The sequence below is a fragment of the Acipenser ruthenus genome, chromosome 42 (genome assembly GCF_902713425.1).
Source record: "Acipenser ruthenus chromosome 42, fAciRut3.2 maternal haplotype, whole genome shotgun sequence".
Taxonomy (NCBI): domain Eukaryota; kingdom Metazoa; phylum Chordata; class Actinopteri; order Acipenseriformes; family Acipenseridae; genus Acipenser; species Acipenser ruthenus.
The window spans coordinates 2,736,559-2,759,249 of NC_081230.1; the positions used below are offsets into that span (position 1 = coordinate 2,736,559).

A 22,691-nucleotide genomic window follows, 5' to 3' on the forward strand; every position below is an offset into this window, starting at 1 on the left:
CTGTTATACAAAAAAATATATCAGACTTCAGCAACATATAGTAAACTTAAAGAGTACCTGATGCCTTGTAAATCCACTGCCAGACTAGGAAAAATAAAAGAAAAATAGATTAAATGTGCTTAACAGTAGAATGCAACACCTGAAAATCAACAAAACTGCAACAGTGAGAAATACCTGAATCAGGGATGGATCTCCCAGCACCTGTGTGAAGAGACAAAGAGAGTTGGCAAAGAATTGAATCAATATTCCAGCTGGAAGTGTAGAATTGAATCAATATTCCAGCTGGAAGTGTATTCCAGTATCACAGTCTAAACTTCATAGTGTTGTTCAAGCATTTGTTTTCAATTATTAACAATGTTACCTTCCCTGTAAAAGTTCCCATGCTGTGTTTTGCTTGTGAAAGTTCCCACGCTGTGTTTTGCTTGTGAAAGTTCCCACGCTGTGTTTTGCTTGTGAAAGTTCCCATGCTGTGTTTTGCTTGTGAAAGTTCCCACGCTGTGTTTTGCTTCATGCTGTGTTTTGCTTGTGAAAGTTCCCATGCTGTGTTTTGCTTGTGAAAGTTCCCACGCTGTGTTTTGCTTGTGAAAGTTCCCACGCTGTGTTTTGCTTGTGAAAGTTCCCACGCTGTGTTTTGCTTGTGAAAGTTCCCACGCTGTGTTTTGCTTGTGAAAGTTCCCATGCTGTGTTTTGCTTGTGAAAGTTCCCACGCTGTGTTTTGCTTGTGAAAGTTCCCATACTGTGTTTTGTGATTCTCATTTCGGAGAGACCCATCTCCTTGTTTGGTTCCCTGAGTGAATCCTTCATGGATTTTCAATTTCCGTTCCGTTAATAGATAAAATACTGCCTCCTTGTCATTGGAGGAGAACGACACTCAGGCTAGCGCTGTTCTAAAATGACTAGTGAGGATATCAATACTGAGAATCATGTTTATTATAAACATTGCTAATTATTTATTAAGAGATGCCTTCTCAAGACACATGGTCCTGACCACAGTCAAGAATAAAAGGATAAATACAGACAAAATAAAATACAGAAATAATGTCTAGTCTACACACAGCAAATCAAACAGTTAAAGTTGTAGTACTACTACTAATAATAATAATAATAATAATAATAATAATAATAATAATAATAATACACATTTATTTAAAAAGAAAAGTGAAATGCTGCTGTTTTATTTTTTAGGGACGCTTTTCAGAGTTGGTTGTTATTTTAATAATTCAAGTGTGTTTACAGAAAATTAAATTAAAAAAATACTTATACAATTGCAGGTGCAAAACAACGTTTTAATGGTGCCTAAAACAGAAAAATGAAACATGTCTAAACCGACGGGCCATTGAGTTCATTCATCCCAGAGGACATGGCTGCACTTGAAACAGGCAGACCGTGTCCTAGCAGCCTGAGCAGCTACTTGTGGAAAAGTGAGCTCAAGGAGACTCTATTGAGATTAATAGGTGCATCTATTGAAGTTTATCATGGTGCTACCTGACTGGAAAGAATGAAGGCACCAATTCAGGGACTTCAGCCAAAAATGAAACAATAACACCAAGCTTCAGGACAGTAATAATTATAGATACACTGATAGAAATACTGATAGATACACTCATAGCAATACTGATAGATACACTGATAGCAATACTGATAGATACACCGATAGCAATACTGATAGATACACCGACAGCAATACTGATAGATACATCGACAGCAATACTGATAGATACACTGATAAAAATACTGATAGATACACTGATAGCAATACTGATAGATACACTGATAGCAATACTGATAGATACACTGATAGAAATACTGATAGATACACTGATAAAAATACTGATAGATACACTGATAGAAATACTGATAGATACACTGATAGCAATACTGATAGATACACTGATAGCAATACTGATAGATACACTGATAGAAATACTGATAGATACACTGATAGCAATACTGATAGATACACTGATAGCAATACTGATAGATACACTGATAGCAATACTGATAGATACACTGATAGAAATACTGATAGATACACTGATAAAAATACTGATAGATACACTGATAGCAATACTGATAGATACACTGATAGCAATACTGATAGATACACTGATAGCAATACTGATAGATACACTGATAGCAATACTGATAGATACACTGATAAAAATACTGATAGATACACTGATAAAAATACTGATAGATACACTGATAGAAATACTGATAGATACACTGATAGAAATACCGATAGATACACCGATAGCAATACTGATAGATACACTGATAGCAATACTGATAGATACACTGATAGCAATACTGATAGCAATACTGATAGATACACCGATAGCAATACTGATAGACACACCAATAGCAATAATGCTAGTTTTACATGTTGCAGGTTTGCCATACTCACCAGTATTCTGAGATTTTAGTATCCTAGAGAACCACATCCGAGTGACAATTCCCTAAAAACAACAATAGTCAAGAGAGTGAATGAATGAATGCATTCCAGCTGTCTGTGAGTGTCTCCTTTATCAATTCATTATACATTGCCCTGTGTTAATATATGTGCCTGTCTGTGAGTGTCTTCTGTATCAATTCATTATACTTCATTATACGTTGCCCTGTGTTAATATATGTGCCTGTCTGTGAGTGTCTTCTGTATCAATTCATTATACGTTGCCCTGTGTTAATATATGTGCCTGTCTGTGAGTGTCTTCTGTATCAATTCATTATACGTTGCCTTGTGTTAATATAGGTGCCCTATGACGGATGTTTTTAGCATTTGCACATGGCACAGATATTAACACAGGTTAAAAGTATTATTAAGTGCAGTTTAATGAAATGATTGCTTGTCTGCTAATGAATAGAAATGAGCATCTCCCTATTCATGATTTGCACATACGTCACCAAATCACGTGACCTAAGTGTGGTCGGCCATTTTGGACGTCAAAGCTTTTGACGTCCTTTTGACAACCTGCGAAGACTTTTTTTTAAAAACACTTTTTTTTTCAACTCATGCAGTCCGAAAAACCACTCTTGACATTGTCCGATGAAGTCAGTCATCTCAGAGGTGAACATCGAGATAGATACATGGAGAACATTCTGCTCACCGGGCTTCAAAATTATGTGTATTTGCTGCCAGCTGGTCTCTTCTCTGAGGTTGTCAAGCATGACAGGACATCCCTGCCTGACTTCACAGCCTCACGATATATATCACTGTGTAATAAACAACATCTCCCCGCACACCGGCCAAGATCTCAAGGCATACAAAAGCCTTGATGCATCCCTGTATTTTGTATCAGGATGGGTGGCATGTTTGCATCAGTGGCTATACCAGGGGGACGCGTCCGTCATCTTATCATGGCTAAGGTCATCACGTCTCAATTTCACTTGATAAACTAGCAATGACAGTGACAGCACTAATATAGCCAAAGGAAATATAAGACCAGAATTACAAAGAAGAATTCAGAGGTGTTTGTTGTTGTAGTTTTGTTATGTTTTAAGTTATATGATTTATAGGGTGACGTTGTGTGAGAATCCTGTCTTTCTGAGGGTGTGCGCTTTATTTAAAATACAAATGAAAATGATATTGCTTACTGATAGGGTTGCCACCTGGCCCCACAATCCCGGGACACATTGTGACAGAACAGGATTTTAAAAAGACCACTTAGCTGAGAGAAAAGAACGTGTTAATTAGCTCCGATACCTTCGATCAAATTAATGATGGTGCTTAATTACCATGCATGGCAAACAACTGTATAATAATAATAATTAATACAATATTACTTTCCATGTATTTCTTTATTATTATTATTATTATTATTATTATTATTATTAATAATAATAATAATAATAATTTATTTATTTGTAGACACTAATACGTAAGTGGCTTACTTTCTGTTTATTAATAATAAATCGCTAAAACGTACAATTCCTCTCCCAATCAGTAACGTTGCTCAGCTGTTCGGAGGCAGTATGTTGAACTGATTAAAATGACTTGTTTGTTGCGCACAGTAATTCAGCAATAGGATTCATTTTAGCAAAGGTGTCAGGCTAATTAACACATTAATTTATTTCAATTTACAGCAAGTTTAAAATCCCGTTCTTTCTCAGTGTCCCGGGATTGTGGGGCCAGGTGACCACCCTACTTAATGATAGCAAGTCTGCTTATTTCCCTTGAAGTGCGTAAAGATTCAGGGCCACCAGACTCAAGTGAAAGCTAATAAGGGTAATTTAGCTCAGGCAATTCATTATTTATGTATTTGTTTATTTGCTCCTTACCTTGAATTAACCTTTGTTGTTGATGTGGCTGTACAACGCAACAGCCTCAGAATCACGTTTTAACAAGGTCATTTTCCACATCGACGAGGAAATTATTAAACTATTTAATTAATTAATCTGTGTAACGCACGTTTTACATTTGGGCTCTCCTCTGTACCACATACTACAACGTCTTTTTTCTATTTTAGTTTTTTAAAACACTGGTAAACAGGCTGTCAATATGCCGTCTGAAGGTTTTTGACATCCAAAATGGCCGACAAGCTGCTGGCACGTGACTTGTGACATCAGGTGCAAATCATCAATCCCTGTGTGCTCCACTGTGACACAAAGCACATGTACAAGTATATAGCTGAGTTCTGCTGTGGATTTATCTTTCTGCTCTCACCTTGTCTGCCTCCTCCTTGATCAGGGTCCACATGATGAACTCCATGATGGGTAAGATGTTACTCAGCTTGCCTCGTTTCCACTCCTTCACCAGCTCTGCAAGACCCTGTTCCACAGCCACCCCCGCTGAGACAGAGTTCTGGTTAAAGACAATAGAGATTAGAGGATAAGGAGAGTTCACTCCAGACCACAGTGTGTCAGGAACTCTAGAGAAGGATTTGGGGCAATGTTTTGAAATGAATCACACAAGCATGTCATTATCATAAATCCCTACCATGGCTGTGAATTCAAAACAGGAGAGCACTCTGCTATCTCCCTGGCAACACTGCATACCAATCTAAATGGAGCCTCACTGTGAAAAACGACCTGATATCAGAGGCTAGATTTACTAAATGAATCTATCAACATTGTATTAGCAAATGACTGCATGTGCTTACTTTGTAACAGTGATTAACTCATGAATGAAAAATACAAAAATATCCTGTTCAGAACAGATCACTAGCAGTGTGGGTGTGTAGGAATGAGATACAGGAACCTCTTTTGAGATGCACTCATGGACAGTATGTTCAGAACAGATCACTAGCAGTGTGGGTGTGTAGGAATGAGGGAGATAGAGGAATGTTCAGATCTACAGTGGCTATCAAAAATATTCACCCCCCTTGGAATTTTCCACATTTTATTGTGTTTCAAGATGGAATCAAAATGGAATTAGGAGTTTTTGACACTGATCAACACAAAAAAAAAGTCCATAATGTCAAAGTGAAAAATAAAATCTACAAATTGTTCTAAAATGAATTACAAATATAAAACAGAAAATAATTGATTGCATAAGTATTCACCCCTTTGCTATGACACACCTAAATAAGCTCTGGTGCAACCAAATGTCTTTAGAAGTCACATAATTAGTTGAATGGAGTCCACCTGTGTGCAATTAAGGTGTTTCACATGATTTCAGGTTAAATACACCTGTCTCGGGGAGGTCCCACAGTTGGTTAGTACATTTCCTAACAAAAACTACATCATGAAGACGAAGGAACATTCAAAGCAAATCCAGAATAAGGTTCTTCAAAAGCACCAATCAGGGGTAGGATATAAAAACATTTCCAAGGCATTGAATATCCTCTCAGAGCACAGGAAAGTCCATTATTAAGAAATGGAGAGAATATGGCACAACTGTGAATCTGTCTAGAACAGGCCGTCCTCAAAAACTGAGTATCCGGGCGAGAAGGGCACTAGTCAGGGAGGCCATCAAGAGGCCTATGGCAACTCTAAAGGAGTTACAGTGTTCCACGGCTGAGCTGGGAGACACTGTGCATATGGCAACAATAGCCCGGGTGCTTCACAAAACTGGCCTTTATGGGAGAGTGGCAAAAGAAAGCCATTGTTGAAAAAAACACATAAAATCTCGGCTAGAGTTTGCCAGAAGGCATGGGGGAGACTGAGACCAAGAAGCTTTTTGGCCTCAACGCTAATCCCCAACACCATCCCTACCGTGAAGCATGGTGGTGGCAGCATCATGCTATGGGGATGCTTCTCTGCATCAGGGCCTAGAAAGCTCGTCAAGATAGAGGGAAAAATGGATGCAGCAAGTACAGAGAAATCCTGGAGAAAAACCTGCTGAAGTCTGCAAGAGATTCATCTTCCAGCAGGACAATGACCCCAAACACACAGCCAAAGCCACACTGGAGTGGCTTAAACAAAAAGGTCAAATGTCCTGGAATGGCCCAGTCAAAGCCCAGACCTCAATCCAATTGAGAATATGTGGAAAGAGTTGAAAATTGCTGTTCACCAAAGGTCCCCATCCAACTTGATGGAGCTTGAGCAATTTTGCAAAGAAGAATGGGCAAAAATTGCAGTGTCCAGATGTGCAAAGCTGGTAGAGACTTATCCAAATAGACTCATGGCTGTAATTGCTGCCAAAGGTGCCTCTCCCAAATATTGACTCAAGGGGGTGATTAATTATGCAATCAATTATTTTCTGTTTTGTATTTGTAATTAATTTAGAACAATTTGTAGATTTTATTTTTCACTTTGACATTATGGACTTTTTTTGTGTTGATCAGTGGCAAAAACTCCTAATTAAATCCATCTTGATTCCATGTTGTAACACAATAAAATGTGGAAAAGTCCAAGGGGGGTGAATACTTTTGAGAGCCACTGTAGCTGTTGAAATGTGTTAAAATATTACCTCTGGCACTGTCTTCAGCTCTCTTGCCCACTCCATGATGATGTCATGAACGTCCTTCAATCTTTGCTTTTCCTGTTGGTTCAGCTCCTCCCCCTGGTTCTGCCCCACCCCCTCACTCAGCTCCTCCCCCTCTGGTCCTGGAAGATCCTCTTTGTTTCTCTGTTCTGTCCCTTTTCTTTGCTCAACCTGCCCAGCACTCTGGCTTTGCTTTGGTGTCTATGAACAGAGTAACCAGAATTACTCTGAATTACAGAAAATAGGAGGCACTTTAACACAGAGAATTGTGAGGGCTGGAACCAACTCCCCAGTAATGTTATTGAAGCTGACACCCTGGGATCCTTCAAGAAGCTGCTTGATGAGATTCTGGGATCAATAAGCTACTAACAACCAAACGAGCAAGATGGGCCGAATGGCCTCCTCTCATTTGTAAACTTTATGTTTTATCAGTGTTCTCAGGTCGGCAGCTCCCCTTCTCTCAGCCAGTCCAGCTCTCTGGCTTTGACTCCCAGAGAGATCACAATTCATTCTCTCACAGTAACACACAGTGAAGTTACAGGTTAACAATAGACTGCACTTGCAATATGTAACTCACTGGCAGATTCATTTGGTCTGCAAACTGCATCCTTGTTTACTGTTGTATGAGATGCTCAAGGCACAGGAAAACACTATACATGTTATAAGAGTAGTATTAGCATGGGAAACTGGAAAGTTACTGTGAACATTTACTATCATACAGATACATGAGGGGCATTCTGTAATATAAAATCAAATGACAGCTCCCTGACACCCAACTGTCACTGCACCCTGCCTGTGAACCTGATTCTCAGCTCTCACTGCACCCTGCCTGTGAACCTGATTCTCAGCTCTCACTGCACCCTGCCTGTGAACCTGATTCTCAGCTCTCACTGCACCCTGCCTGTGAATCTGATTCTCAGTTCTCACTGCCTGTGAACCTGATTCTCAGCTCTCTATGCACCCTGCCTATGAACCTGATTCTCGGCTCTCACTGCACCATGCCTGTGAACCTGATTCTCAACTCTCACTGCACCCTGTCTGTGAACCTGATTCTCAGCTCTCACTGCACCCTGCCTGTGAACCTGATTCTCAGCTCACTGCACCCTGCCTATGAACCTGATTCTCAACTCTCACTGCACCCTGTCTGTGAACCTGATTCTCAGCTCTCACTGCACCCTGTCTGTGAACCTGATTCTCAGCTCTCACTGCACCCTGTCTGTGAACCTGATTCTCAGCTCTCACTGCACCCTGTCTGTGAACCTGATTCTCAGCTCTCACTGCACCCTGTCTGTGAACCTGATTCTCAGCTCTCACTGCACCCTGCCTGTGAACCTGATTCTCAGCTCACTGCACCCTGCCTGTGAACCTGATTCTCAACTCTCACTGCACCCTGTCTGTGAACTTGATTCTCAGCTCTCACTGCACCCTGTCTGTGAACCTGATTCTCAGCTCTCACTGCACCCTGTCTGTGAACCTGATTCTCAGCTCTCACTGCACCCTGTCTGTGAACCTGATTCTCAGCTCTCACTGCACCCTGTCTGTGAACCTGATTCTCAGCTCTCACTGCCTGTGAACCTGATTCTCAGCTCACTGCACCCTGCCTGTGAATCTGCTTCTCAGTTCTCACTGCCTGTGAACCTGATTCTCAGCTCTCTATGCACCCTGCCTGTGAATCTGCTTCTCAGTTCTCACTGCCTGTGAACCTGATTCTCAGCTCTCACTGCACCCTGTCTGTGAACCTGATTCTCAGCTCTCACTGCACCCTGTCTGTGAACCTGATTCTCAGCTCTCACTGCACCCTGTCTGTGAACCTGATTCTCAGCTCTCACTGCACCCTGTCTGTGAACCTGATTCTCAGCTCTCACTGCCTGTGAACCTGATTCTCAGCTCACTGCACCCTGCCGGTGAATCTGCTTCTCAGTTCTCACTGCCGGTGAACCTGATTCTCAGCTCTCACTGCACCCTGCCTGTGAATCTGCTTCTCAGTTCTCACTGCCTGTGAACCTGATTCTCAGCTCTCACTGCACCCTGCCTGTGAACCTGATTCTCAGCTCTCACTGCACCCTGCCTATGAACCTGATTCTCAGTTCTCACTGCCGGTGAACCTGATTCTCAGCTCTCACTGCACCCTGCCTGTGAATCTGCTTCTCAGTTCTCACTGCCTGTGAACCTGATTCTCAGCTCTCACTGCACCCTGCCTGTGAACCTGATTCTCAGCTCTCACTGCACCCTGCCTATGAACCTGATTCTCAACTCTCACTGCACCCTGCCTGTGAACCTGATTCTCAACTCTCACTGCACCCTGTCTGTGAACCTGATTCTCAGCTCTCACTGCACCCTGTCTGTGAACCTGATTCTCAGCTCTCACTACACCCTGCCTGTGAACCTGATTCTCAGCTCTCACTGCCTGTGAACCTGATTCTCAGCTCACTGCACCCTGCCTGTGAATCTGCTTCTCAGTTCTCACTGCCTGTGAACCTGATTCTCAGCTCTCTATGCACCCTGCATGTGAAGCAGATTCTCAACTCTCACTGCACCTTGCCGGTGAACCTGATTATCAGCTCTCACTGCACCCTGCCTGTGAATCTGCTTCTCAGTTCTCACTGCCTGTGAACCTGATTCTCAGCTCTCTATGCACCCTGCATGTGAAGCAGATTCTCAGCTCTCACTGCACCCTGCCGGTGAAGCAGATTCTCAGCTCTCACTGCACCCTGCCTGTGAACCTGATTCTCAGTCTTCACTGCACCCTGTCTGGGGGGCTGATTTTCAGCTCACTGCACCCTGTCTGTGAACATGATTCTCAGCTCTCACTGCCTGTGAACCTGATTCTCAGCTCTCACTGCACCCTGCCTGTGAACCTGATTCTCAGTCTTCACTGCACCCTGTCTGGGGGGCTGATTTTCAGCTCACTGCACCCTGTCTGGGGGGCTGATTCTCAGCTCTCACTGCACCCTGCCTGTGAACCTGATTCTCAGTTCTCACTGCCTATGAACCTGATTCTCAGCTCTCTATGCACCCTGCCTGTGAACCTGATTCTCAGCTCTCACTGCACCCTGTCTGTGAACCCGATTCTCAGCTCTCACTGTACCGTTTCTGTAAACCTGATTCTAAGCTCTCATTGCACCCTGCCTGTGAACCTGATTCTCAGCTCTCACTGCCTGTGAACCTGATTCTCAGTCTTCACTGCACCCTGTCTGGGGGGCTGATTTTCAGCTCACTGCACCCTGCCTGTGAACCTGATTCTCAGTTCTCACTGCCTATGAACCTGATTCTCAGCTCTCACTGCACCCTGTCTGTGAACCTGATGCTCAGCGCTCACTGCCTGTGAACCCGATTCTCAGCTCTCACTGCACCCTGCCTGTGAACCTGATTCTCAGCTCTCACTGCACCCTGTCTGGGGGGCTGATTTTCAGCTCACTGCACCCTGCCTGTGAACCTGATTCTCAGTTCTCACTGCCTGTGAACCTGATTCTCAGCTCTCACTGCACCCTGTCTGTGAACCTGATTCTCAGCTCTCACTGCCTGTGAACCTGATTCTCAGCTCTCACTGCACCCTGTCTGTGAACCTGATTCTCAGCTCTCACTGCCTGTGAACCTGACTCTCAGCTCTCACTGCCTGTGAACCTGATTCTCAGCTCTCACTGCACCCTGCCTGTGAACCTGATTCTCAGCTCTCACTGCACCCTGCCTATGAACCTGATTCTCAACTCTCACTGCACCCTGCCTGTGAATCTGCTTCTCAGTTCTCACTGCCTGTGAACCTGATTCTCAGCTCTCTATGCACCCTGCATGTGAAGCAGATTCTCAGCTCTCACTGCACCCTGTCTGTGAACCTGATTCTCAGCTCTCACTGCACCCTGTCTGTGAACCTGATTCTCAGCTCTCACTGCCTGTTAACCTGATTCTCAGCTCACTGCACCCTGCCTGTGAATCTGCTTCTCAGTTCTCACTGCCTGTGAACCTGATTCTCAGCTCTCTATGCACCCTGCATGTGAAGCAGATTCTCAGCTCTCACTGCACCTTGCCGGTGAACCTGATTCTCAGCTCTCACTGCACCCTGCCTGTGAATCTGCTTCTCAGTTCTCACTGCCTGTGAACCTGATTCTCAGCTCTCAATGCACCCTGCATGTGAAGCAGATTCTCAGCTCTCACTGCACCCTGCCGGTGAAGCAGATTCTCAGCTCTCACTGCACCCTGCCTGTGAACCTGATTCTCAGTCTTCACTGCACCCTGTCTGGGGGGCTGATTTTCAGCTCACTGCACCCTGTCTGTGAACATGATTCTCAGCTCTCACTGCCTGTGAACCTGATTCTCAGCTCTCACTGCACCCTGCCTGTGAACCTGATTCTCAGTCTTCACTGCACCCTGTCTGGGGGGCTGATTTTCAGCTCACTGCACCCTGTCTGGGGGGCTGATTCTCAGCTCTCACTGCACCCTGCCTGTGAACCTGATTCTCAGTTCTCACTGCCTATGAACCTGATTCTCAGCTCTCTATGCACCCTGCATGTGAAGCAGATTCTCAGCTCTCCCTGCACCCTGCCTGTGAAGCAGATTCTCAGCTCTCACTGCACCCTGTCTGTGAACCCGATTCTCAGCTCTCACTGTACCGTTTCTGTAAACCTGATTCTAAGCTCTCATTGCACCCTGCCTGTGAACCTGATTCTCAGCTCTCACTGCCTGTGAACCTGATTCTCAGTCTTCACTGCACCCTGTCTGGGGGGCTGATTTTCAGCTCACTGCACCCTGCCTGTGAACCTGATTCTCAGTTCTCACTGCCTATGAACCTGATTCTCAGCTCTCACTGCACCCTGTCTGTGAACCTGATGCTCAGCGCTCACTGCCTGTGAACCCGATTCTCAGCTCTCACTGCACCCTGCCTGTGAACCTGATTCTCAGCTCTCACTGCACCCTGTCTGGGGGGCTGATTTTCAGCTCACTGCACCCTGCCTGTGAACCTGATTCTCAGTTCTCACTGCCTGTGAACCTGATTCTCAGCTCTCACTGCACCCTGTCTGTGAACCTGATTCTCAGCTCTCACTGCACCCTGTCTGTGAACCTGATTCTCAGCTCTCACTGCCTGTGAACCTGATTCTCAGCTCTCACTGCACCCTGTCTGTGAACCTGATTCTCAGCTCTCACTGCCTGTGAACCTGATTCTCAGCTCTCACTGCCTGTGAACCTGATTCTCAGCTCTCACTGCACCCTGCCTGTGAACCTGATTCTCAGCTCTCACTGCCTGTGAACCTGATTCTCAGCTCTCACTGCCTGTGAACCTGATTCTCAGCTCTCACTGCCTGTGAACCTGATTCTCAGCTCTCACTGCACCCTGCCTGTGAACCTGATTCTCAGCTCTCACTGCACCCTGCCTATGAACCTGATTCTCAGCTCTCACTGCACCCTGCCTGTGAACCTGATTCTCAGCTCTCACTGCACCCTGCCTGTGAACCTGATTCTCAGCTCTCACTGTACCCTGCCAGTGAACCGTATTGTCAGCTCTCACTGCACCCTGTCTGTGAACCTGATGCTCAGCGCTCACTGCCTGTGAACCTGATTCTCAGCTCACTGCACCCTGCCTGTGAACCTGATTCTCAGCTCTCACTGCACCCTGTCTATAAACCTGATGCTCAGCTCTCACTGCACCCTGCCTGTGAACCTGATTCTCAGCTCTCACTGCCTGTAAACCTGATTCTCAGCTCTCACTGTACTCTGTCTCCACTTCGAGCTTCATTCTCTGTGTCTCTCTTTACCTGGACCAGCTTGTCCAAATCGTCAGCCCATTTCATGATGAAGCCGCGACACTCTTCCAAGCTGCACGTATCTTCACTGGACACAGGGGTAGCTATGGCAGAGTTCTGAAATCAATCAGTATGAAATAACTGAAGGGAATTTAACCACAAGCACTGCAGAAACCAATCTATTTAGTTGAATTTGAACAGAAATGAAACAGTCTCCTCAGCTGTTTCAATGATACCCCACCTCTGCCCCTACCCTCCTCCTCTACTCTCCATACTTTGAAGACTCTCCTTTGTCACTGCTCCATGATCAAGTGCTTTCACCCTCTTCTATGCATCTGTCCCCCTCCCTCTGTGTAACTGTCTGCAATAACCAAGCAACCAACTCCCCTCTCTATCACCATCCCATCTTCTCTCTGCCCCCTCCCCTCCCTCTCTGTACCTTCACGACTCTGTTCAGCTCCTTTGCCAGCTCCATGATGGAGTGTCGACACTCTTCCAGGCTCCATTCACCAACCTCTTGATGTCTGGACTTTCTATCAGACCCCTGTGGAATGAGTGAATAATTACAAACCTTCAGGATGGGTTCAGATCTTCATTATTCTACTGTAGATGGTCACATGCATATTACTAAAATCGATTCATACACAAAACTACTGTGGGTTAATAACAGCATTAATATCCTTGGAAGAAGAAACTCTTAATTGATAATATACAGCATGACACTTAACTACACCACCCTTCTCATCTTTCTCTCTTTTTCCCAATTCTCTTTCACTCACAATCTCCCCTTTTCTTTCCCCCTGTCTCATTAATCTGCCAATTAACAATACCCCCACCCCCTCCCCCCAGCTGCTCCTCATCACACCCAGCTGCTCCTCATCACACCCAGCTGCTCCTCGTCACACCCAGCTGCTCCTGACCTCACACCCAGCTGCTCCTCATCACACCCAGCTGCTCCTCATCACACCCAGCTGCTCCTCATCACACCCAGCTGCTCCTGACCTCACACCCAGCTGCTCCTCATCACACCCAGCTGCTCCTCATCACACCCAGCTGCTCCTCATCACACCCAGCTGCTCCTCGTCACACCCAGCTGCTCCTGACCTCACACCCAGCTGCTCCTGACCTCACACCCAGCTGCTCCTCATCACACCCAGCTGCTCCTGACCTCACACCCAGCTGCTCCTGACCTCACACCCAGCTGCTCCTCATCACACCCAGCTGCTCCTCATCACACACAGCTAAGTCACAGTTCACTCCCATTCTCTGTGTTGCACAGGGTCTTCAAACACACACTGAAGTGCTGGTATAGAGCGAGTGCACTCAGTTTAACTGAAGCCAGTGTCCTGCCACAGCCTGAGTCAGCCTGCAGTGTCAGCTTTACACAGCAAACATGGACAAGATAGAGAAACACTGCACTGCAAAGTGGGGATCAAAGAAACTGCTGGTGATTAAAGATGAAGGGCCTTATTCAAAAAGCATGTTTACCTCTGAAGCACGTTTAAGTGTAAGAGGTGTACACTTTCCACTTAAATGAAATTGATTTGCCCACTTAGTTAATATAGATTTAGTTTGTATGTTTACACTTTTGCTGTATTGGCTTGTTTCTGTATAATCATATATTTTACTTAACCCTCATAAGGTAACCTGGGGTCCATTCGGACCCCACAGTGCTTTAGCATCAGTTATTATGTGGATCTAGTGACTTGATTTTTTTTTCCTTTAAGGTAGTTGTCAGACACCCATCCTGTTACACTATGCAATAGATAACTCTAGTCCAGAAAGCCTGGTTGAATTTCCCAAATTGTTTTAGGTTTGGGGTCCATATGGACCCCAGGCATAGTGTATCGGTGGGCCTGACCTTCTCGCATGAATATCTCAGGAACCGTAATAGCTTCCTGGTTCAATGCTTGTTTGAAAGTATATATTTAGAGCTTTCCAATGATGTATCATATGACCTGAACACGTTCCTAAGTGAAACTACAGCAAACCGAAACTAAGGCTTGTCATGTGACATAAGTCAGCTCCTATGTTTTGTTTGTTGCCTATTACTCGGTCACTTCAACAGATAGCATTCCGGTTTAAATGTCATTTAAAAGCACAGGCTTTGCGCTTTCTATTGATGTCAGGCATGCCCGTATGCATACTTTCTACCACCCCCTCATTCCAGTGGCGGAGGAACAGAAATATGGGCCCAGGTGCAGGTTTTTTGTGGGCCCTTCAATTTACAGTTTTGTACTTCCAATTTAAAATACACTATTGGAAATCACAAAATAAATCAGATTGTATGTGGCGTAAAATCGCAAATGGGAATTCAAGCTGTCTTCACTCTCTCTCCTATGGTGTACAGTTAACCATGCTGAACCTGTGTGACGTATTTTAATTTCTCATCAAGTCCTGAGACCCTCAGAACTGCAGAAAGGAGAACACGCCCCGCTCTGTAGAATGAATGAATGAATAAACAAACAGATTATTAAATGAATAATCACCCAGGTGGATGGCCATGAAAATGAATACTTTGATTATATAATGGATTTCAGCATTTGAGTTTGCCTGCTGAGGCCCCGTGAGTGTGTGGGTCCCTATGCAACTGCACTGGCTATTCCTCCACCAATGCCTCATTCAGAGCTCCAGTGCTGTGACACGCAGCAAATCGGTAGGCGTGTTCAAGTGCCTGTAACTCAAAAACGGAAAGAGATAGGAACACAGTCAACATGAAAGTGGAGGCTTTGGGCTTTCCAATGATATCTCACGTGCCTGGATGACATGTTCCTAGAATAAACTACAGCGTCCAGAATACAGTGGTGCCTTCACTTATTATTATTATTTGTTTATTTAGCAGACGCCTTTATCCAAGGCGACTTACAGAGACTAGGGTGTGTGAACTATGCATCAGCTGCAGAGTCACTTACAATTACGTCTCACCCTAAAGACGGAGCACAAGGAGGTTAAGTGGTCACACAATGAGTCAGTGGCTGAGGTGGGATTTGAACCGGGAACCTTCTGGTTACAAGCCCTTTTCTTTAACCACTGGACCACGCAGCCTGTTAGGAGACAGCTGTGCACATTGGGCGTCTTATCCATTTTTCATAGCATAAAAAAACCACATTATACCAAATGTAAAGGAAAAGCAAAATAAAGTGTTCATATACACATTTTCATTCATTCATTTACTCCAGCTGTTAGTTATATGTTGTTTTATTGCTGGGGTCCGGTTGGACCCCAGCTTACCAGGAAAGTTAGTTTTCCAACGTGTCCTTGAGAGTTAAAATGAAATTGATTGGTCCACTTAGTTAATATAGATTTAGTTTGTATATTTTCACTGTTGTATTATCTGCTTGTTTCTGTATAATCATGTGTGTTTGATTTCAATGGGTTTGCATTTTAATTGCACTGACACTGGGCTGTGTAAGGAGCCTCTCCTCCAGTATGATTGTGGTGCTCTGGTTGGCTGATGAAGCTGGACCAGCCTCCTCCCAGTCCTTCTTTCCCCTTTGATCGCCCTACAGAAGGAGGTGTTTTTTTTTTTTTTAATATGGAAAACTAGATTCTCTTCTAATGATCATTGTAACCATACCTTAGGGTTGCTGAAATTAGGTCTATCGAACATGCTACTGTGGGCCTTGGCATCACGTGCAGTGGTTACACCCTTGTAGTCGCGGAAATAAACGGCAGACTTGGAAACATTGAGGATTCTTGATGCACCTGTAACTGTGGAGACAGAGAGGGAGTGAGAGACTGAGGATTCTTGATGCACCTGTAACTGTGGAGACAGAGAGGGAGTGAGAGACTGAGGATTCTTGATGCACCTGTAACTGTGGAGACAGAGAGGGAGTGAGAGACTGAGGATTCTTGATGCACCTGTAACTGTGGAGACAGAGAGGGAGTGAGAGACTGAGGATTCTTGATGCACCTGTAACTGTGGAGACAGAGAGGGAGTGAGAGACTGAGGATTCTTGATGCACCTGTAACTGTGGAGACAGAGAGGGAGTGAGAGACTGAGGATTCTTGATGCACCTGTAACTGTGGAGACAGAGAGGGAGTGAGAGACTGAGGATTCCTGATGCACCTGTAACTGTGGAGACAGAGAGGGAGTGAGAGACTGTCTGAGAGAGAAGAGAGAGGCAGTGATGTAGGTAGAGACAGTGTAGGAGAGGTAACATTCATATTAGAAACAGGGCTGTATTCATTACGCATGTTCATCTCTCAGGTGCTTGTAAAATATTGAGCTGTGCTTAAAACAAGTGGTTATTTTCCGTCACATTCATGAAGCATGTTGATCTCTACATGCATCCAGATCTGTTGTTCATTTTAGATGCGGCTAATCAAGATAGAATGTGTTAAACAAGGGCAGGGCTTGTTTGAGTCTTCATCTTCAGCTCTTTGAGTGAAAACAAATACTTAGTGACAACTTTATTATAGTTTAAATAAGCACCTCAAATGTAATATTATAGCAATAACTTTTTAAAACTTCATATCATAAACTTAAGTCTAAGGATGACTTAAATTTAAAAAACAAACATGACCAAAAATGTAAAATATTCTCTATCAATCACGTTTCATATGACACAGGCTATTCAATGTTGCTATTTGACAGGTCCCTAGGGTTGTTCACTGAGGACTGCACTCTTAGCCAGAGGTTTGCCCGCTCCCCTGAAGCTGCAGGTTCATCTCCCCTGTCTGATAAACATTTTAAAATATAGGTTTAAATAGAAAGGAATTGCAGGTTTGTGGAGTTCAGAATTGTAAATATCAGTGTTACTGTCGTGTGTTTCAGATTGCAGGTTTGTGGAGTTCAGAATTGTAAATATCAGTGTTACTGTCGTGCGTTTCAGATTGCAGGTTTGTGGAGTTCAGAATTGTAAATATCAGTGTTACTGTCGTGCGTTTCAGATTGCAGGTTTGTGGAGTTCAGAATTGTAAATATCAGTGTTACTGTCGTGCGTTTCAGATTGCAGGTTTGTGGAGTTCAGAATTGTAAATATCAGTGTTACTGTCGTGCGTTTCAGATTGCAGGTTTGTGGAGTTCAGAATTGTAAATATCAGTGTTACTGTCGTGCGTTTCAGATTGCAGGTTGGTGGAGTTCAGAATTGTAAATATCAGTGTTACTGTCGTGCGTTTCAGATTGCAGGTTGGTGGAGTTCAGAATTGTAAATATCAGTGTTACTGTCGTGCGTTTCAGATTGCAGGTTTGTGGAGTTCAGAATTGTAAATATCAGAGTTGCTGCCGTGCGTTTCAGATTGCAGGTTTGTGGAGTTCAGAATTGTAAATATCAGTGTTACTGTCGTGTGTTTCAGAGTGCAGGTTTGTGGAGTTCAGAATTGTAAATATCAGGGTTACTGTCGTGCGTTTAACTGACCCCAGATCAGTTGCTGTGGAACAATCACTCCAAGCCGATGTATCTGTCTAGATAGTTTCAGCACACATGCCCTGTCAGAATAGTTTAGGGGGTGGAATTACTGTATCAACATTCCTATCAGCTTTAACTAAGAGACCGAACTGCATCGTGTATCTGTGAATGAATATTGAACTGTGAAAAGGAGCCAGTGGTTAATATGGTGGTGATGTCCTGATACCTGCTGCACAGGGAGAGTGAATCTACAGTGTGGAGGTTTTACTGTAGTGAAGTGAGAGCCAGTGGTTAATATGGTGGTGATGTCCTGATACCTGCTGCACAGGGAGAGTGAATCTACAGTGTGGAGGTTTTACTGTAGTGAAGTGAGAGCCAGTGGTTAATATGGTGGTGATGGCTGGTGATGTCCTGATACCTGCTGCACAGGGAGAGTGAATCTACAGTGTGGAGGCAGGAGAAATGAGCTGCTATCAGTCAAAAACAAACCAAACAACCTACAAGAAAGGGACTGGTAAGATTTGGATGTTTTCATTCTTACCTGTTTCCACGTCTGCAGTTTCCTTTTCCATCTTCTGTACTGATCATCCACACAGCTGATTAGACACACAAAGACAGTGATATCAGGAATAATGTCCAACCAACTGTGCAAAGCTTATATAAGAGATATTTTAATTAGGGCTTGTGTTTTATATTCGCTTTTATATACTGTATGAAATTAGTGTTCTCGCTTACAGGACTCGACATTAACGGCAGCTATTGCTGTGAGTGCCCTTAAAATGTATGTATCCACGGCAACTACGGCCGCAGTGCCCATTCAGCTACAGCAACTAGAGAGACGCCGTGTTAGGATTGGTTTGTGTTAAGTCGCACAGATTCCATACGCAACACTTGTGTCGATATTTATGAATGCGCTGACATTGGTCTGTAAAGGGGAAAAAAGCCGGCATGTCATATGTTTTAAACTGAAGCGCTAGAGGGACGATAACAATCAAACACAAATGCCTGGAAGTCCAGAGGTGCTGTATTAACACCAGCAGAATACGGGAACCACGGGTTCATGCAGCAGCTGTGATGGTGATCAAAGGTGTGAGAGTACTGCTGTGTAAAAACGTTGCTTAAAATGAAACGCTGCATTCAAGCAATTTAGAATAATAACAACGAAACACTAAAATAAAAAATACACTCAAGGTTTGTGTGTTGGACATGTGGCATAAACAAAATGCCCTGCAAATTATTATTCTTTAGAAAGAAAATTATAGCAGTTTTAAACTATAAATAGCCTGGCTAAACGGCAGTCGGGACTTCATGTCGAAGCGACAGACAAGCAAACCAAGTGTGAGAAGATAAGCCAGTCGGGAGAGGGGAAGAGGGGATGGGCTCACACCAGGTTCGGCTGCTGGAGCGGGGCTGAAGCGAAGCTGAAGCGTCTCGCCTCCTGCAGAAAGCTGCAGCTCCTCTCGCAGCAAAAAAGTAAATACATTAGTAAAGATAACCACGTAGGCCTGTGGCGCAGTGTCCCGGCCCTATATATTTATATTATTGTTTGCGGCGCGGATAACATCGCCGCGTATTTCTTATTTGTTTTTATATTTAAAATCAGCCGCAAACAATAATATAAATATATAGGGGCGTGACACTCCGCCACAAGGCCTAATTTATTTAGTTATGAAACAAATGCTGAATAAGAGGTCTGTGTTATAAAGTGTAGTTCCTAGTATAGGGAATTGGGGGACATGCTGTATGAGCGTTATAACCGAGATCCTTATAGCGAGGGAGCACTGTATTAATTAAAAAAAGAAAATGCGGAAAATACAAAAAAATCTAAAGATATTTATAAAAATATAATAAAAGAAAATGAAGCTGCAACTACAGTCCACGCCACATCATATGTGACTTACATTAACCCCTAAAATTAACCACTACCACATAAACCTAACCTCTACCCCTAAACCTAACCTCTACACCTACCCCTAAACCCCTACCCGTAAACCTAACCTCTAACCCTAAACCTAACCGTCACTATCAAACTCTGTTACTATTATTTCAACACCGTTTCTTTTGCACCTTCTAGTGGCCTCTACTGGCTACTACATCTGACGCTCACCGCCTTCAACTGAAAGGTAATGCACAGTAATGTGTTCAGCTATATTTTCATAAATAAATTTATAATTTCTGTATTTTCCTCACTTTATTTGTCTTAAAATGACCGACAGGGTGACTGGGTGGTGACATCACGACAGAAGCAGGAACTTAAACACCGACACCAAACTGCAGTTTCCAAACAGGATGCGTCGGCGCTGTTTTATTTAAATACTAAAATAAATCAAAGGTTTAAACAAAAACATTTGCTCGCAGAGCAAAATAAAAATGTTAAACAAAACCAAATCTCGAACACAAAATAAATAAAACACAGGTCAGGCTGGGCAACTGCTGTCACTGTTCCTGTATTTCATTAATTTAGTTTCATTTTTCTCTCCCCGCTCTCTACTCTCGCTCCTCATACACTCACCCTGAGTGCAGCAAGCTGCAGGCTTTTATGCAGGTGACCATCTCCCGATTAGCAACAAAATTAATCACTTAATTAATTTGGGAGATGGCCACCTTCTGCAGGAATTTATTAATTATTCCTGGCAGAGGATGAGCACCAATCTCGCCTCTGCCAGAACACGTTTTAAAATAAACAGAACCGCACGGCTACGCCGTCATCTATAAATACAATAAACAATAACAAAACATACGGCGCATGGCTCTCGCCGTTACCTATACATAATAATAATAATAATAATAATAATACAAAACATCACAAGGGCGGAGGGGGAAACCCTGTTCTAAAAATAAATAAATAAATAAATACAGTTACCCAGCAGGGCTCTCTACCACCCTGCTACAATGACCTACTAAAGCTTAACTAGCAAAAAATTGGCAGAATTTTCTATTTGAGTGTGTGAGTTAAGTGAACCGTAACCCAGAATTTATTTCTCAAACTGACCATTTTAAGAATGGTGACAGCAGAGCGCAATTACATACCTGGGACTGTAATTAAATGCACTCCTCAAAAAAAACAAAAAAAAAAACACATTCAGCGAATTAAAAATGAAATGTACTGCAGCTGGATTGCAGTAGAAAAACTGCCACTCACCAAAAAACATGAGAGCTGTCTGCGTTACATGCTCTCACACCAGGACTCCACTAACTAATACTGAGCATGTGAGCTGCAGCTATTCTCCATATTACAACTAGACAATTAGAGAGGCCGTCACCATGTCCATACACAAAACATCTCAAATATAAACATGCCGAGTTCATGGCAGTCACCAGCTGCATAGTTATATACACATATTCAACAGCATGAGACAAACAAGTGAGTACAGCCATTAAGCTACCGTTTAAGTATCACTTTAGTGTCTTAACAAGTTGTTGTATTTTAAGCAGTCGAATATGATAGCAACCGACTTGACAGACAGCCTCTATATGCAGAGACATTATGATACAATCAAGAACCTGCTGTGCTAAAGAAGGTCTTGAGTGAGTTTCAACACAACAGTATTATTATTTATTTCATAGCAGACGCCCTTATACAGGGCGACTTACAATTGTTACAAGATATCACATTTATTTTTACATACAATTATATTATTTTTTACAAATTATTTTTACATACAATTACCCATTTATACAGTTGGGTTTTTACTGGAGCAATCTAGGTAAAGTACCTTGCTCAAGGGTACAGCAGCAGTGTCCCCCACATGGGATTGAACCCACAACCCTCCGGTCAAGAGTCCTGAGCCCTAACCACTACTCTAGTTGTATGCACAATTCTAAAGGACTTGTATAAATATTAGATTTCTCATATTTTGGTAGAACTAAATAAAGATATTTACAATTAAAGACATCGGTCTAAATAATAATCATTTACAGACGTGCTCAAATTTGTTGGTACCCTTACAGCTCATTGAAATAATGCTTCATTCCTCCTGAAAAGTGATGAAATTAAAAGCTATTTTATCATGTATACTTGCATGCCTTTGGTATGTCATAGAATAAAGCAAAGAAGCTGTGAAAAGAGATGAATTATTGCTTATTCTACAAAGATATTCTAAAATGGCCTGGACACATTTGTTGGTACCCCTTAGAAAAGATAATAAATAATTGGATTATAGTGATATTTCAAACTAATTAGTTTCTTTAATTAGTATCACACATGTCTCCAATCTTGTAATCAGTCATTCAGCCTATTTAAATGGAGAAAAGTAGTCACTGTGCTGTTTGGTATCATTGTGTGCACCACACTGAACATGGACCAGAGAAAGCAAAGGAGAGAGTTGTCTGAGGAGATCAGAAAGAAAATAATAGACAAGCATGGTAAAGGTAAAGGCTACAAGACCATCTCCAAGCAGCTTGATGTTCCCGTGACAACAGTTGCAAATATTATTAAGAAGTTTAAGGTCCATGGAACTGTAGCCAACCTCCCTGGGCGCGGCCGCAAGAGGAAAATCGACCCCAGAGTGAACAGAAGGATAGTGCGAATGGTAGAAAAAGAACCAAGGATAACTGCCAAAGAGATACAAGCTGAACTCCAAGGTAAAGGTACGTCAGTTTCTGATCACACCATCCGTCGCTTTTTGAGCGAAAGTGGGCTCCATGGAAGAAGACCCAGGAGGACTCCACTTTTGAAAGAAACATAAAAAAGCCAGACTGGAATTTGCTACAATGCATATTGACAAGCCACAATCCTT

The 22,691-nt window shown here is 43.2% G+C and overlaps 1 protein-coding gene across 1 annotated transcript in view; it reads right to left on the minus strand.

Moving 5' to 3' along the window:
• LOC117414328 (E3 ubiquitin-protein ligase TRIM21-like) overlaps positions 1-22,691 on the minus strand; it is a 50,129-nt gene that overhangs the window by 23,237 nt on the left and 4,201 nt on the right. The window contains exons 2-10 of the mRNA XM_059011653.1: positions 18,494-18,548; positions 16,178-16,311; positions 13,040-13,144; positions 12,613-12,717; positions 6,851-7,066; positions 4,664-4,801; positions 2,408-2,459; positions 175-201; positions 58-84 (exon numbers count right to left, since the gene is read on the minus strand). Coding sequence (XP_058867636.1) covers positions 58-84; positions 175-201; positions 2,408-2,459; positions 4,664-4,801; positions 6,851-7,066; positions 12,613-12,717; positions 13,040-13,144; positions 16,178-16,311; positions 18,494-18,524 — 835 coding nt within the window. The 5' untranslated portion in view covers positions 18,525-18,548. The remainder of the gene's footprint in view (positions 1-57; positions 85-174; positions 202-2,407; positions 2,460-4,663; positions 4,802-6,850; positions 7,067-12,612; positions 12,718-13,039; positions 13,145-16,177; positions 16,312-18,493; positions 18,549-22,691) is intronic.